The sequence below is a fragment of the Patella vulgata genome, chromosome 5, assembly GCF_932274485.2.
Source record: "Patella vulgata chromosome 5, xgPatVulg1.2, whole genome shotgun sequence".
NCBI classification, from domain to species: Eukaryota; Metazoa; Mollusca; class Gastropoda; family Patellidae; genus Patella; species Patella vulgata.
The window spans coordinates 58677774-58693528 of record NC_065883.2 but is presented as its reverse complement, the minus strand read 5'-3'; the positions used below and the strand labels follow the sequence as shown (position 1 = coordinate 58693528).

The 15755-nt window shown below is 32.4% G+C and overlaps 1 protein-coding gene across 2 annotated transcripts in view; it reads right to left on the bottom strand.

The window, feature by feature from the left end:
* Nucleotides 1–15755, bottom strand: part of LOC126821393 (1-phosphatidylinositol 4,5-bisphosphate phosphodiesterase beta-1) — a 96352-nt gene that overhangs the window by 22659 nt on the left and 57938 nt on the right. For both annotated transcript variants that reach the window (XM_056100952.1, XM_050549805.2), the window contains exons 4-10: nucleotides 13358–13498; nucleotides 9059–9192; nucleotides 8685–8769; nucleotides 4442–4542; nucleotides 3807–3973; nucleotides 1032–1178; nucleotides 106–263 (exon numbers count right to left, since the gene is read on the bottom strand). In XM_056100952.1, the coding sequence (XP_055956927.1) occupies nucleotides 106–263; nucleotides 1032–1178; nucleotides 3807–3973; nucleotides 4442–4542; nucleotides 8685–8769; nucleotides 9059–9192; nucleotides 13358–13498 (933 nt within the window). The remainder of the gene's footprint in view (nucleotides 1–105; nucleotides 264–1031; nucleotides 1179–3806; nucleotides 3974–4441; nucleotides 4543–8684; nucleotides 8770–9058; nucleotides 9193–13357; nucleotides 13499–15755) is intronic.

Here is a 15755-nt window from a genome sequence, read left to right as displayed (position 1 = left end):
CAAATTAAAGTTAATTGAAATGAACTGAAAGCAATAAGCACTGTCCAAATCATGGAAGTAACAACATTTTCTATCTTCTTGTTAACATGAAAATAATTTATATACCTTGAATGGAACATCAGTACACATGGTAAAACCGTGAGTTATCATTGGTTCTTCATCTGCTCCTCGACCATCCCAACAATCTAATTCAACACAACGACAACCACTGAGTAAAGCTTGACGATATATTTCTACTGATGATTTACCAGTTAACTGATGACCTAAATATCAATATAAAACAGTGATTTTGTGGCATCAATCATCATTATTATTCATTGTGTTACTTTAATGTAAAAACCACGCAGACGGCACTTGCACATTTTATAATGCATTGAGCAATCAAATTATTTATCCTTGTTTAACTTGGGCAGAAAACGCTTTTTATCGAACTTAGTTATGATATTGATGTAATAAGGCCATATACAAAGTTTTATCATTCCCACTGAATTAGAATTAAAGTGATGGTGCATTTTCTAAATTTTTGACCAATGAAATTGCTTATCTCTGCTCAGCCTGCGGAGAAAAAGGTCATCATCGAGCTCAGTCAATATATGCACCTAATGAAGATCAATTGTAGCTTGAACACTCTACCTCCAAATGTACTATGTACATTCTCATTATCAAACTTAGTCAAAACATTCACTGTACCGACATCTCCACCAATTTTGAACACTCTACCTTAATAAGAAGCCAAGCTATCGTGTTTCAAATTGGCTTATCCTAAGCAGAAAATACTCACAGTCAAGACATTCAGCAAATGAACTTTATACTAAGTTGATCATTTTACCTGAATTAAAAGCTTGACAGATAGACATACAAACCATTTTAATAGTCCCCTGCTTTCTCTCAAAAGGCGATGGACAATATGCAAAAGGGGAAAGTCAAAATATGTCTTGCAGTAAAGTGAAATTTTGGGAGGCCATATTCTTTCTATACTCAAGACTGGTGTAAATATGTAGCGTAAAACTTAATGTAAAAACATGATTTACCAGTGAGGTATGTATTATGAGAGGAATTAATGAAGTAATGTGCCAGTGGTTGGTTCATGTCTTCACTTAAATCAAGTTTTTCTGGTGGAATCAGGTTATTTTCTTCACTCATTAAAAACTTTAAAAAACCTTCTTGAGACATATGACCTATAAGAAAAAGGTATTAATATTGTCAACAGTTGAAGTATAAGGAGGGATATAAATAAAACTAGGCACAGGACATGTGTGGACATTTCTTCATTATCGTCATACAATATAAATCTTTTAAAACTGGTTTTGGACATATAACATTTGCTTTCCTAAACAAATATAACAATTAAGTAAAATAAATTTTACTATCTTATATATTTGTTTGTTTTGTGTTGTTTTTTCTTGGGCAGACAAATAAACATAGTTAAAGAGGCATTATCACCCACATTAAGAAAATAAACGTAATTTATTTTGAATATTATATGTCAAATAACCTTAGACTTACATCCTTACTTACATTCGCAATACACTTTGAAGAGACATTATATTTGAATGTCTTGTAAACTGATAAGTAAAATCATCTATATCTCACAATGGCTTGGCTGATTTCTCTAATTTTGCAAACAATTTCGTAATTTGAACATGCATATAGGTATATTGTCAGATTCAAAATTCTTTATTCATTGATCTACGAATCTGATACCTATTTCAGCCAAGGTTTCATAAATTGTATCTTTATCTATGACTTATGATGCACAAGGTACTGCTATCAATAAAGGGAAAGACAGACATACACATATGCAGCAACAATGTTTTGGAGTGGAATGGGGGAATCCTTCTAAAGTTCTAAGAATTCATGCTTTTATCAACAATCACCAAAGACAAATCTTAATTAACCAATTCATTGATCAGATTTCGCATGAATTCTGCTCTTTTCAGTGATAAGTAGTATGGAAGCCTACATTTACTGGTATCTAAATATTACAACATCTATAGAGAAAACTAAAACTGATCAAATTGACAAAAAGAAAGACACTAATAAAAACTAAAACATGCTGACTGAAACCGAAAGTAATTAGAACTCGGAAGGAGTACTGACGTGTTTCGCTACGTCAGTTCGCACCTTGTCATGTCAACAACCATGAACTATATTGAGTACAGTAACATCCAGTACCTATTAAAGTGGAAAAACCTGTTATTCTGAACTCTTAATAAAACCAGAAGTTATACTTCAAGACCAAACTTTTTGATATTAGTTGTTAGTAGGTCAAGGGTCATTGAAGGGCTAGGTCAAAAGTCCCAAAAAATTCAAAATTAAACCGGAAGTAAAGAAAATTAAAATTAAAAGATCGTCTGACTAAGAATTGTTGCCATTTGGAGTAAGTTCAAAATAAAAAAATGTTTTCGAAAATCAAAATGGCTGCTGAATATCGAAAGTCTTGACCAGTGAAATTGCTTATCTGCATTCTCTACATCATGTTTGAACATTCTAGCTCCATTAGAAGCCGAGTTAGTGAGTTTCAAAAAATGTGACGGATGAACAGACAGACAGACCCATTTTAATCATTCCCTGCTTTCTTCCAAACATACGGGGACAATAACAAACAAACTAAAATTAAACAATTCAAACAACTTTCCATCTCCACAGTTTAGATAAAACATACAGTCAGAAATTGATGTCCATAAAATACCGGTAAGTGCCAATTTATAAATTTAATGGCCCCCATCATAACCATTTTTGCTATTGGAATCTGGGGTCAGCCATCCAGTGATTTCACTAAACTGTGTCAGAATAAATATCATACTACTAGTACTGCTTCAAATTCTATGCGTGTTCAGCGGATCATGAGATACTACATATTAGAACCCAAACCCTACAACATAAGCACTTTTTGATTGGTTTAGTCTACACATCAGATGTTTCTTTATTAAATTACATAATTTTCTCTAATATAATTATAATATTGATGCCTACATTTAGCCAATAGATTGCCGATTAGGTGCAGAACATGATGCATAAGCCCACCCATTATGTAAGTTCTATTTTAAATGATATTTATGATAAACGGTGTATGTATAAAATCAAGTAACCCTTTCAAACATTTACTAGTAAGTACAATTTTTGTGAAATGAGGTCCTAATCTTACACAGAGAGAGAGAGAGAGAGAGAGAGAGAGAGAGAGAGAGAGAGAGAGAGAGAGAGAGAGAGTTCAATTAATAAAAACATAAAGAAAATAATCCCCAAAACAACGCAGACATAATTATAATCTTAACTAAACTTAGCAAAAACTAAATACGTCAAATAATAAAACAGAACTAAAAATACATATACATTCAATATGACAAAATATATCCTATACCATACTCCATTAATTACCTTTGTCTGAAAATATTTAAATAATGTTTAGTAAAATTAAAGTGTATTTCATGCTTCTTTATTTGTTGCATGAAATCCCAATGAATACCTTGATTAGTGAGTACTACAAAATGAAAACGTACTAAAGCCACATGGTAATGGTGAATGATTTATAAGTAAAGAATAATATTCATACAAGTTTTGTTTATATCTCAGAGTTAATTACTGGTAGAGTAACAAAATCAACAATATCTTAATAAATGTGAACAGATGATTTCTTCAAATCTATGCAAGTCAAGTCTTGGTTATAGTTAAGATTTACAGGTAATACAATATCAACAATATTATAAAGGATGATTTTCATATTAGTTTATCACTAGATGTGTTTCATTTTAATTATCTTTTTTTTTCTCTCAGGTAAAAGTTGGATTTTGATGATAAAAGTTTACCTTTTTCAGCCATTCCTGCCTTGTTTTCAAATTGTTCGATAAGTTCTTGTGCCTGTGCTTTTGTGTAAAATGGATACAGTATTTCATTTAATCTAGGATCGCGCTGCTGATTATTCAAAAACGTCTGGAATTGGTCAACTGTTAAATATGGTTTCTTTTTTGCTCCACTATAAAATAATACATAATTAAATAATGATTATCCACTACTTCCATTACAGTTAATAAACAAAGATATCATTAATTCTTCTTTTATTTCTGGCTGGCATACTAGTACTACAATAATTATTAAATCTTCATAATCTATTATTTTTTTTTTTCTTTCCTTCTCTATCAGTCTCAAACCCCTTTAATGTTATGCGGCCTACTAGAAACTGCTAACCGTTTATTATCTACACCTTGGCAAACTCTAAATTTCAAACCCCTGTATAAGGCAAACACATGAACCCCCACTAAAACATCAAACCCCGGTGACCCTGCCAAAACCTATACCATGCTAAAATTCTACCAGGGTTCACAATAGTATATATAGAACCTCACTAAGTGAAATTAATCAGTCTGAAGAGTTTAATACAAATGAAACTAGTCACTGATAAACAGGGATAACTGGTTGAATCGCCCATTCTATCGACACTTACATTTCATCAAAGACTTTATCTACTTCAGTTCTACCAACAAGGTGACGATAAAAATTGAAAAAATGTTCAAAGGTAAAATCTTTTGGATCTAGTGAATCATTCTGAAAGAAAAAGATAACAATGTGATACCTACATGTAACATTCTATTTTTATAGTCTGTAGCATATAATTGTTCGCTAAAATAAGGCATTATAATATTTTAGACACAAGGGATTTGTTAATTTACCACCATTCAGAAACCATTTTCCTCTATTTCCAAGTTCATATAATACCATAAATGTCAAAACTTTAATTGTGATGCTTGTATGACAACCTAGACATTGGCAAATCTTATAAATATTCAATTTCTCACACAAACAAAATATATGCCAACTTTTCTTTCAAGTGATACAAATAGCAATGGAAGTTTCAATTATCAGTACCTTACAATTTTCAAAAGCTTGTTTATAAGGAAATGTGACAGTGCCCTGAGCAACAGACTCACAGACATGGGTGAATACAATACATATTAAAAAGTTGTCTTTTTTAAAAATATGGTTCTTACTAGATTGTATTGACCAATACTGGACTTAATTAGTGTTTTAGTATGTTTAATTTTACAATAACTTTTTACTTCAGTCTTTGTATTTGCGATTATTACTTCCCAAAGCATCTTTGAAAGGAAAATTGTTCAGTAATAATTTAGTATTGAATGTAAAAATAAAAAAAAATATAAAAAAAAAATCAGAGCAAGAAACAAAACCAAACATGTTTGGCTCATTTGATGATTTTGTGTTAAATATAGATGATGTTCACTTTGGGGAATATTGATTGTCTGCCTGTATATTAAGTTTTATATGTGTCATATTCCAAAGAATTCATGGTGACATTTGACATTACCAGAATGAGATCTTCATCAATAATTAATTTGATATGAGATTAGGGAGGGGAGTGAATATCACATGAATTCAACACATAGTGGGGATTTGAGTATATACAGACTATTCCATTCAAATAATGTAAAATGATGGTGTAACATTAGCAGTCATTGTTCTAGTTCATTAAAATTTAAATAATAGTTTACATTAATCAGCTCATTATTGTATCATTTTCATAATATTTTATTGTCTCATCATCGGTCTTCTTGATTACATCAACTTCACTTTATTATCGGGGAACATTTACCAGATAGAAATTTCAGTAAACTAAATGAGAAAAGGGTTTTCTGTAAAAATATTTCTATGAAATCACTTTAGAAAATATATTTATGAAATCTATTTAGGGTGCTGTGTTTCATTTCATGTTCAAATAAAAGTGATTAGTGTCATGTGTGAGACAAGGTGTGCTTATTTTTTTATGGAACACCTGGTGCCACTTAACATTACTTACAATATTGGTTGTGCTTTTGTATTGTAATGGGGTTTTATATCTTATTCATTTATTAGAAAGTATGGGTTGGTTAAAGTTACCAATGATGTTTGATTCAATTTTATAACCGGTTCATCATAAAATAAATAGTTCAAGCAAATCAACACAAAGACATATATAAGTACTAGTATACATAAATAATAGAATGTATAGTCAACCATAATAAAAATAAATGTTAAAGTTGAATGGTAGTGTATAAAAATGTGGGCAACTGATCTGAGATTCAAGATCTTTCACTGAAAATGTAGATAAAGTTCTGGTTTAACTTAATAAAAATTGAAAAACACTTCCCTGTTAAAAAAAAACCTGTAAACAAGTTTATTTGAATACTCAAAAAATTTATAACCAAACTAAATCCAAAATAAAAGAAAGTTAGTAACCAATGTAAAAGATATGAAGTAATATATAATAGTCATATCGTCATTTTTTTTTTCTTTTTACCTGGTTACTATACATCGAAGTTCTTAAATGATACTGAAAATAAGATATAATGTTAATAATAGTGCATTGATGTGGAGCACCTTCTATCTAACTATAATGTTCTATAAAAAACTGATGACAATATAATATATTGATATGTAAAGTTGTCAAATAGTTTAACAGTACCTGCTGCTTTCTTAAGAAATTAATTTTACCAATTAATATTATAGTTTAACTCACTAATATACAAAAACCCTACAAAAAGATTTGATAAAAGTTGTAGGCTACTACGTACTGTGGTCTTTAAACTGATCTCAAGGAAATGAAATGAAATGGAGTTTAACGTCCTACTGTTCTGCTCCGAACTGGGCTAATGAAGACTGGCATACACCATACAGTGTGCTATGAGGGAAATTTTGCCCGGATAGCAGCTCTACAGCCACTCTTATATCGAATTCCAACTGTCAAGGGATCTTATATGTGCACGAAAATGTGTACATCGGACCTCGTTTTTTTCGTCCCATCCAAACAACTAGACAGCTGTTCTTGTCAGGCCCTCCATCCTGCATCACGGACAAGGGGGAACCACGCCAGAAAATCTGGATGAACTTTCTCGGCCAATGCAGGGATCAAACACCTGACCTCGATCTCAAGGAATAAAGTTCAACAGTACAAAAATGGACACAGGTATGTGAACACACAACTCTGTAACAAGAACAAAGTATGGAAAGGTAATCATCAATCATACATCCATTCAAAAAACAATAAAATTATCTTTGGTTGTCTATATCCTTGAAAAAGATTATGAATTGACACTGTGCTTTGCACTATCATTTATTCCATTTCATAATGGGGGGGGGGGGGGAATACTATCAGGAAAGTTGTGATCATGAAAGGAAATAAAATATGGTATAAGTCCTAGTTTTCAGCACCTACTGGGCTAATAAAGACAGGAGCTGTCATCATTTAGATTTCTGCAGCTATATATACATGTATAGACACAGCTAATTTATTTAAAAGAGTTATTAAAACAATGGTAGGTATATTAATAAAATATGGTATACAATATTGTCCATGGCTTATTTTAAGTGTTTTTGTAAGGATCAATATATATACCTTACACATGTGTTTAATGCTTATCTGGCTTGCTGATGTTCCAGTCACCAGGGAATCAACTTATCACCAATGTAAACATGAATCTATCACCTAATACTCAATATAATGCTTGACATGTTGATCAAAATATCTTCAACATGAAAGATTGATGAAATAAGTGTTTTATACATGTGGCTATCAAATAATGTGGTGACAAAATCACAACATAAAATGTGGTTAGTTGTCTTGTCTAAGCCATATCGGTAGAATGTGTCAATATGTCCGAAAAAATTAAAATTACACGCTTTCCTGAGAATTTCACTTTATACCGGATTTGGAAACACTAGATTTGTTCTATAATATCATGCTACTTAAAAACAATGCAAAAAGATTAAAAATCAATGTACTTGATATGTTTTTTCAAACTTTGAGGATATGTTTCATTCTTACATGAACGGTAGGCAATGCCAGAAAGTTTGAAAAAAATCTTAAGAACTTTAAATGGTTGAGTCATTTATACAGGGCTTCTAATGGTAATTACTCTGTAAATAATTGATGCATGACTATGAATTTTGCCAAGGTTCATGTTTATGACTGGGAAAGTATTCATACAGAGCTAGAGAGACTAACGTACTGGGGCGACAACAATATACAATCAAAAATAAACACACTTATATGGATATACTATTTCTGAATTTTATTAATATGCAATCTAATTAAAATATAGAACTATATTTCGTTTCGTTTTTTATACTTTCGATGGCCTACACTACATGTAGATCTAACAATTTATAATGGGGGATTAGGTTCTATGATGTCAGGAACCAAGCAAGCAACATTTGACCCGATAACGTCAGTCATTCAATTAACAAATTAGCGGCCGCCATGGTTTTTAAAATCTACTTTTGCTTTGTTTTGGTTTCTATCGCTGGTAATGTCTACCCCTGTTCTGCGCAAAAAAGGTCAAACGCTCGATTCAACACACCATTTGATTGGCTGATACCTCATTTCAAGCAGAACACGAGTTAAACAAGTCTTCCAGATCCAAATGTAGTAAAGACAAGTAAAAACGAAATTTTTAACTAAAAAAAACCGTAACGAAATTAGATCTGTGTTTTAAACAGATTGATTAATATGCTATGTTTCAATAAACATACAGGTATCATTAATAAAATTCAGAAATAGTATATCCATATTAGTGTGTTTATTTTTAGTAAAATCTATTTCTATATGTCTTATAAGGATTAATATACAATCACATTAACATGTCGGTTTATAAAACTTGTTCAATCCTAGCGAAAAGTTAGAATATTGTACAAACCTTTCCTGAAGCAAATCCTGCTGCTCCTAAAGCATTTTCAACTCTTCGTCTGTCATCTCGATTCTGAGCAACCATCTTTACAATGCTAAAGTGATAAAATCAAATGCTGGGTTTTAGAAGGGTGGGTGCATTAAAAATATTATGTGGATTTTCATGTTCATAACACAGTTTATCTTCCTGGTTTACGACAAAGAAGAAAATGTAATTAAAACAAATAAAACATTAAGATTCCCTAAAGACTAAGGCTGCCATATATATATACATATCTAGGGAAAGATTTGGCCAATCTTTTCTCATAAAGTATCTAGCAACTTTAATTTTCTACATATGCATTATGGTTTTGTATAATTTTATGAAGATGTAAAAGTTATTACTTTTTAACTGGCATCTTTCCATCTGGTCCAAGAACTTGTGTAAATTTGCTGTATACCTTCTCTAAGTAAGTTAAAGAACTGCTGTTTAAAACTAGTAAATTTGTGGAATAATCCAGTAATTCTTTTGCCCATTCCTGAAACATGTACAATACTATACATAGTACTTATTAACTGTAATAAACAGTCAGAACAAATGAGTATTTAATGGGGATGGGAAGTTCTCAGTTTGCTGACTGTTGTACTATTTTAGGAGAGGGGAAATGATACTAACATATGCAATTACTAATGAAGCTTATATCCCTATGCCCCTAAATCCAGGAGGCAGTCCAAAGCGATCAAGTACAGAGAGAGAGAGAAATCAGGTTTAACGTCCACTCGAGACAAACTAGGTCATTTTGGGACTAACATATCGTTAAATTTTATTTCAATAATTCGCTTGCGCGTAGGGGTCTTTAGCAGTGGGAGGAAACCGGAGAACCCAGAGAAAACCCACAAGGTTGGACAGGCGACCCTACTCCTTGTCACGTACAACTGGGGAATTGAAACCCCGCCAGTTGACTCAATGACAGACCGTATCATACAGCGTGCGCGATCTTGCCATCCGGCCACCCCCCCCCCCCCCGATTCAAGCAACCATTGTAATGTTACTACAAAGAATGGGGAAGTTCAATGGTGAATAGCTACTGTAGTATAGCTGAGTGGCCTGTATGTTTTGTATTAAGTTATCCAGATATCAGGGCTCCACAAATGCAGGTCTGAAATTGAACAGTATATACTGTTTCATAATTTCACTTGAAAACAGGGCTCTGTAGAAGGGGAGGGAACTGACCCGACTTCTTCTCACAAAAAACCAGAGAACTGATGTATGATAGATGTATGATCTGAATTTAATGCTTTAAATGAATAAAACATCCGGCCTACCTCATCAATATTACAATGTTTCAGGGTAAGGTTTCTTTCTCAATATACCAGTAATTAATTAAATTTGCATAATTTATACATAAAACTTTTTTATCACCTTGGTATATGTATTTCAACAGTTAAATATATATGGAGCAAGACTAAAACTGCACTTAAAAATTCTTGCTGAAGATGACTGCTAATAAATGCTTGAAAAAATGAAAGCATCCTTCAATTATGAATAATGAAAGCAGCTTCTTGTACATCTTTTTACAATTGTACATCAATTATTGCCTACCGTATGTGTACATCTTCCTGGAGTGCATCTAATTGTTTTGTATTAGAGTGTGAGTGGAAAATAAGTACAAACAGTTAATGGACCATTTATAGATAGCAAGATGTAAAACTATCTATCAAAGCTTCACAGTCTTGATAGGAGCAATTGATGTTATTGTTGATAAACTCACTTGGAGGCAGTTTAACTAGTTTGGGGTGTTAGCTCTAAACAGAGAAAGCAGCCATTTCAAGGAGATGAAATGGGGTTTAACGTCCCATTTAAAGGACAATTTAGGCATCCACAGATTTGGTTAACAGGTTCCAAATCTTTTTGATTGACGTCTGTTAATATTAAAGGGAATGGGAACTTATTGACTCTAGTGACCCAATTCTGGCCTATGGCCACTTTGTTTTAAAATGTAATAAGAACCCTGATGCAGACTTCAACAGTGCACACTGATACAAGCGGTCAATGTTTAGGAGATGTGCTATATCAAGAGCAAGATGGTAAGAAGCAACAAGTCATCTATTACACCCGTAGAGGATTACCTAAAGCCCAAAAGAATTATCCTGCACATAAATTTTGGCTTCTACAGTATCTGTACAGTGTCAGCTTTACTATTTTTAGAGATAACAAATCTTTAAGTTATACCAGCCTAGTTAGATGCCACAATCAACTACTGGTTATCTGCACATTCTAATCACAACTTTTCCATCAAATACAACCCTGGCAAAGGATGTGGAGAATGTAACACTTTAAATACATTAGAAGATACCAACAACCCGGAGAGAGAGATATATTTATCTAGGTGAAGAAGAAATCAAGAATACTGAAACTGCCAATGGATACATTTGGAAAGAAGCAATTTTTATGATGAATTCCGATCAGCTTACAGGACCGGTGATAGCACAAAGACTACTTTGCTGAGGGTCATCAGTAACATCAGTATTGCTGCAGATGATGGTAAGGTCTTATTCTGCATGATCTGTCCACTGCATTCAATACCATCGGCCACAGCATCTTGAAACAAATTTACAGCATTCATGAAACAGAACTTGAATCTTATCTAAATGATCGGGAACATACTGTCACAGTTAACCGATCAAAGTGTAGAACAAAAGTTGTGCAATGAAAGGAGTTCCCCAGGGATCGGTACTTGGATCAATCCTATTGACTGTATACATGAGATCACTCAGTTGAATAGCTGTGAAGTATAACAAAAGTCAACACCAATAATCGACTCAACATTCCTTTTACTGTCAACGAATCTTCAGATACCATTTGAGACTTAGAAACATGCTATGCAGAGATAAAAAAAGTGGATGGCTAACAACTTTCCAAGTAAATAATAACAAGACAGAGATGATATTCACCAGTCCAAAAGAAATAGAAAGACAGCCTCAAATAGAACAGTCCCATAACATTGGAGATTCAAAAATAAATTCATCTTGTAAAGAATCTTGGTGTTTGGCTTGATCAGCAGCTCAACATCAATCAGCAGGTGACTAAGGTTTGTCAGACAGCACATGCATCCCAGGAATATTGAAAGATTGTGATCATCTCACTGTATCAGTGAGAAACATTAAAGCTATAATTTTTTTTTAAAAAAGGTGTGCGTTTCTGTCTCCTTTATTTTCTTTAAAATCTATAGTTAAGTTTATAGTTTACTTTTATTTAGTAATTTTCTAATTTGTTCCAGTACTGGTATTTATATTTATTAAAAATTCTAGGTGTTGGTGTATTTCCACAGCAGTACAAAGTTGATACATTTATTTTAGTATTTATGGTAATTGGTCTTCGTGTTAACGGCACACATTAATTTCAGTAAAAGTTATTTGATGGATTTTAATGCGATAAGTTTATACATATGTCATACATTACATAAACATGCAGTTACATGGCAATAATATTTTATTACAGACTTGCATTGTTTAGGCTAGTTGGTTTCTCTTAGAAACCCTACTTTACCGCAACCTGGTTCATTATTATTATTCTAATTAAGGCATTATTATTCTTTTTATCATTGCGATTATATTGAAGATAAGGATAACAGTAGTTTTATAAGTATATTCCATAGCGTCATTAAATAGAACATTTTAAGTACAAAGAAAAGAGTTAAAGTGAGATTATAAACTGTTTTTAATCACTAATTTTACTTTTCAAATTGTGCATAACTATATTCTCTTGTTATGTATTGTAGTCTTTATGTTATTTGTATATTTGCATTAGTTTTTTTTTACTTGGGTCATATCAAACTAAACACCCGTGGTCATTTTTAGCCCCCAGCATTTGATCCCTTTCAACAATCTACAGATTTTCATAAGTGATCTATGTGATTAACAAGTCACTCATACAACTGAGCAGTGGAATTTTATAATTTATGAGATGCATATGTAACCATGTTAAATGGGGTTTAGTGTCTTATTGTTCTGCTCCAACTGGGCTAATGAAGACAGATGTAACTTTGTTAAGCAAATCTTGTCAGCACTTCCTTATAGCTCAAAAATTTGAGCTGAGATTTCAGATTATCTAGTTTTGTTACTTTGTTGGCTTTTAATTTGTATATTTAAGCCAACTGTTACCCGCTGAAATCTGTGACTTTCCCTTTGAACTTTATGGAAGGGTAAGTTGAAAACTAGCTTCAGATGACCTTTGAGCAGAATTTATAACTCTAGTTCGGTAATGCATCATTACTGCTTTTAGATGCAACCATGGCACGTGTTTAAAATATTAACTTTTAAACATACATTATGCAAGAGCTAAATCTGCCAATTTCAGGTCTTTCTTTAGGCCTGAAATGTTATATAAATTATTAATTAGACATTAATTAACTTATCCAGACCATAATCAACTATTGATGACATCGCTAGCCTGTGATATTTACTGGATTATGATCCCATTTGCTGCTCCATTTCCATTCATAATTTAATCATGAAATGGATGATCGAGACTATGTTTTTTATTGTACAGACTTTAGTAATGATGATCGAGGCTAGGCCGAAATTTCAATCGCTTAATTCTCGGTACATAGTGGATCAATTTGACTGAAATTTTCAGCAAATTGCCTTTACATTTTCTAGTTTTTAACTATTACAGTGAGAACTGCCAGCTCTTTAACCTACCTGTGCTGTTTCTTTCTGACTACAAACAAAGTTGATCCAATCAATGTTGACCATATCAGTACCATAACCTACAGATAATGTTTTATCTTCTAGTGGTATATCTGCTGATCCAATCATTAACGATTCTCTCAACTTTAAATCCTGAAAATAAAATTTAAATCATCATGAAACTATTACACTTTAATATTTTGAGGTTATTTATGAAATATTACAACCAATTTTGGCTAGGCACTTTATTATGAACTAGTGTGTACACAGTACCGGAGCACCTTGTTGTCAGTCCCATATACCTTATCTCCGACATTTAGCTATAGGAACCAGAAATTTTTTGATTTACTCAAACATGGATTCAACAATACCAAACATTTTTGTCTTGGGTCTAATGTCACAACCACTGCTCCCTGCTTATTTAAAGATCCATTGAATGCCATTTAATTTATGAAATTACCAATATAAGATTTTCTAGGAAAGTACCTGTAAACTCAATCTGATTAAAATACAGATCTATATTTCGTTTCGGTTTTGAATACTTTCGATGGCCTCTACTACCAGTTGTAGTGGGAGGTCATGCCAGGGGTCATACGAGTGGCTTGTGACCCTATGACGTCAGACATTTGATGAACCAATTAGTATTGATGTTTCTAGTAGGATACCCACAGAGTTCCGTGCATCGAACACCTAGAACTCGCTGCAACAGACCATTTCATTGGCCAATTCGCATCAACCAGATCACAGGCTGTATAACAAGTCTTCCAGATCCTAGTGCAGTAAAGACAAGTAAAACAAAATTTTGAACAATAAAAAACGAAATAGGATCTGTGTTTTAATCACATTGCTGTAAACTATTTGCCCTACACATTTGTTACTGTACTTGCTTAAAAAACATTAAAAGAATACTTTTCGATGTTTCACCAAAATAAATTAGTAATTCTTCCATATGTATAAGTCATAGTTTATTGCCCTATCCAGGTACTAAATGCCTCTAAATTAAACTAGAAACTTAATTAGAATCAACATTATCCGGTCCCAAAGCATTATAAAAGTGCTTACTTCTACATAGCCCAAGCAGACAAAGATGATCATCAATCTCAGTTAAGACATTCACCTAATGAACGCCCACAAAAGTTTGAACATTTCAGCTCAATTAGTATTATTGTGCTTCAAAGAGTGTGACAGACAGACAAAGACAAGACAAATGAACCCATTTTAATAGTCCCCTGCTTTATCCCAAAAAATATTTTTGAATGGGCGTCAAAATCAGAAGTACAGTGGAATACAAAAGTACCACTAAAAATTGCCGTGAACCCAATAATTTTAACAGTCCTTAATTATATTTTACGGTGATTTTTGCATATCAGAAATAGCAGACTACAATTATTTGGTAATTTCTCCGCTTGAATGTTAAGGTTTTATCTAATTGGAGGTTTCAATATCATGTCTATAATAATCTATAATTTCATTACAAAATGTTACAAGTTATTGATAAACCCTAATATACACAATTAACTATAGAGGCATATCCAGTCAAACTTAATTAAAACTATGAACTTTTCGGTGACTTTTTTTCATAATCATTAAGTAATTGATGAAAAGAACTGACAAATAAATTGATCCACAGAAATGTCAAATTGATTGATACATTAATTTATACCTCACTATGACTGAGTTATTTCGGATATTGATTGAAAATATTAATCAAAAACTGGAATTGAAGGACCAGTTTTTCTAACAATTTAATAATACTTAAACATCTATGATAAATAATATATAGACCAGCTCAATTATCAACACTTCAGAAAGTGCAAAAGGGACTTTTTTTTATAAAAAAAATTCAAGCGGTACAACCACAACTGTAGAGTATTCTCTCTAGATAAATTTAAATTTCATAATGAGTACTCTGATCAAAATATCAAAAGTTATTTAATCCATATTTCATTTTCATTGTCTCATGTTCAGTATTTTATATTTCACTGGATTAAGTTAGACTTAACATATGAGTGGGTTGGTGACTATCAAGCTTCATCACTAACTGGTGTTAGCCAAGATAGAGATAGTTCATTGGGATTTTCCAGCCAGGTTTCCCCTTGTCAGTGTTGCAGGACAAAGGACTTGGCAATGAAAAACATCTAGTCGTTCTGATGAGACGAAAAATCGTGCTTCTGTGTATACCGCTGGAAGCACATTAATTAAGATCCCCTGAAAGTTGGAAATCAAAATAAGAATATGCCACAGCACAAAATTTATGCTAGAGTACATTAAATGGCGTATGCCTATCTTAATTAACCCAACTGGTGCACAATTTCATTAAACATTTGACAAACTTGATTATTATGTTTTGTTGTTACTTATGTAGACATCACAATTTAAACAACAAATCAAAACATAATTCTTCCTTCAC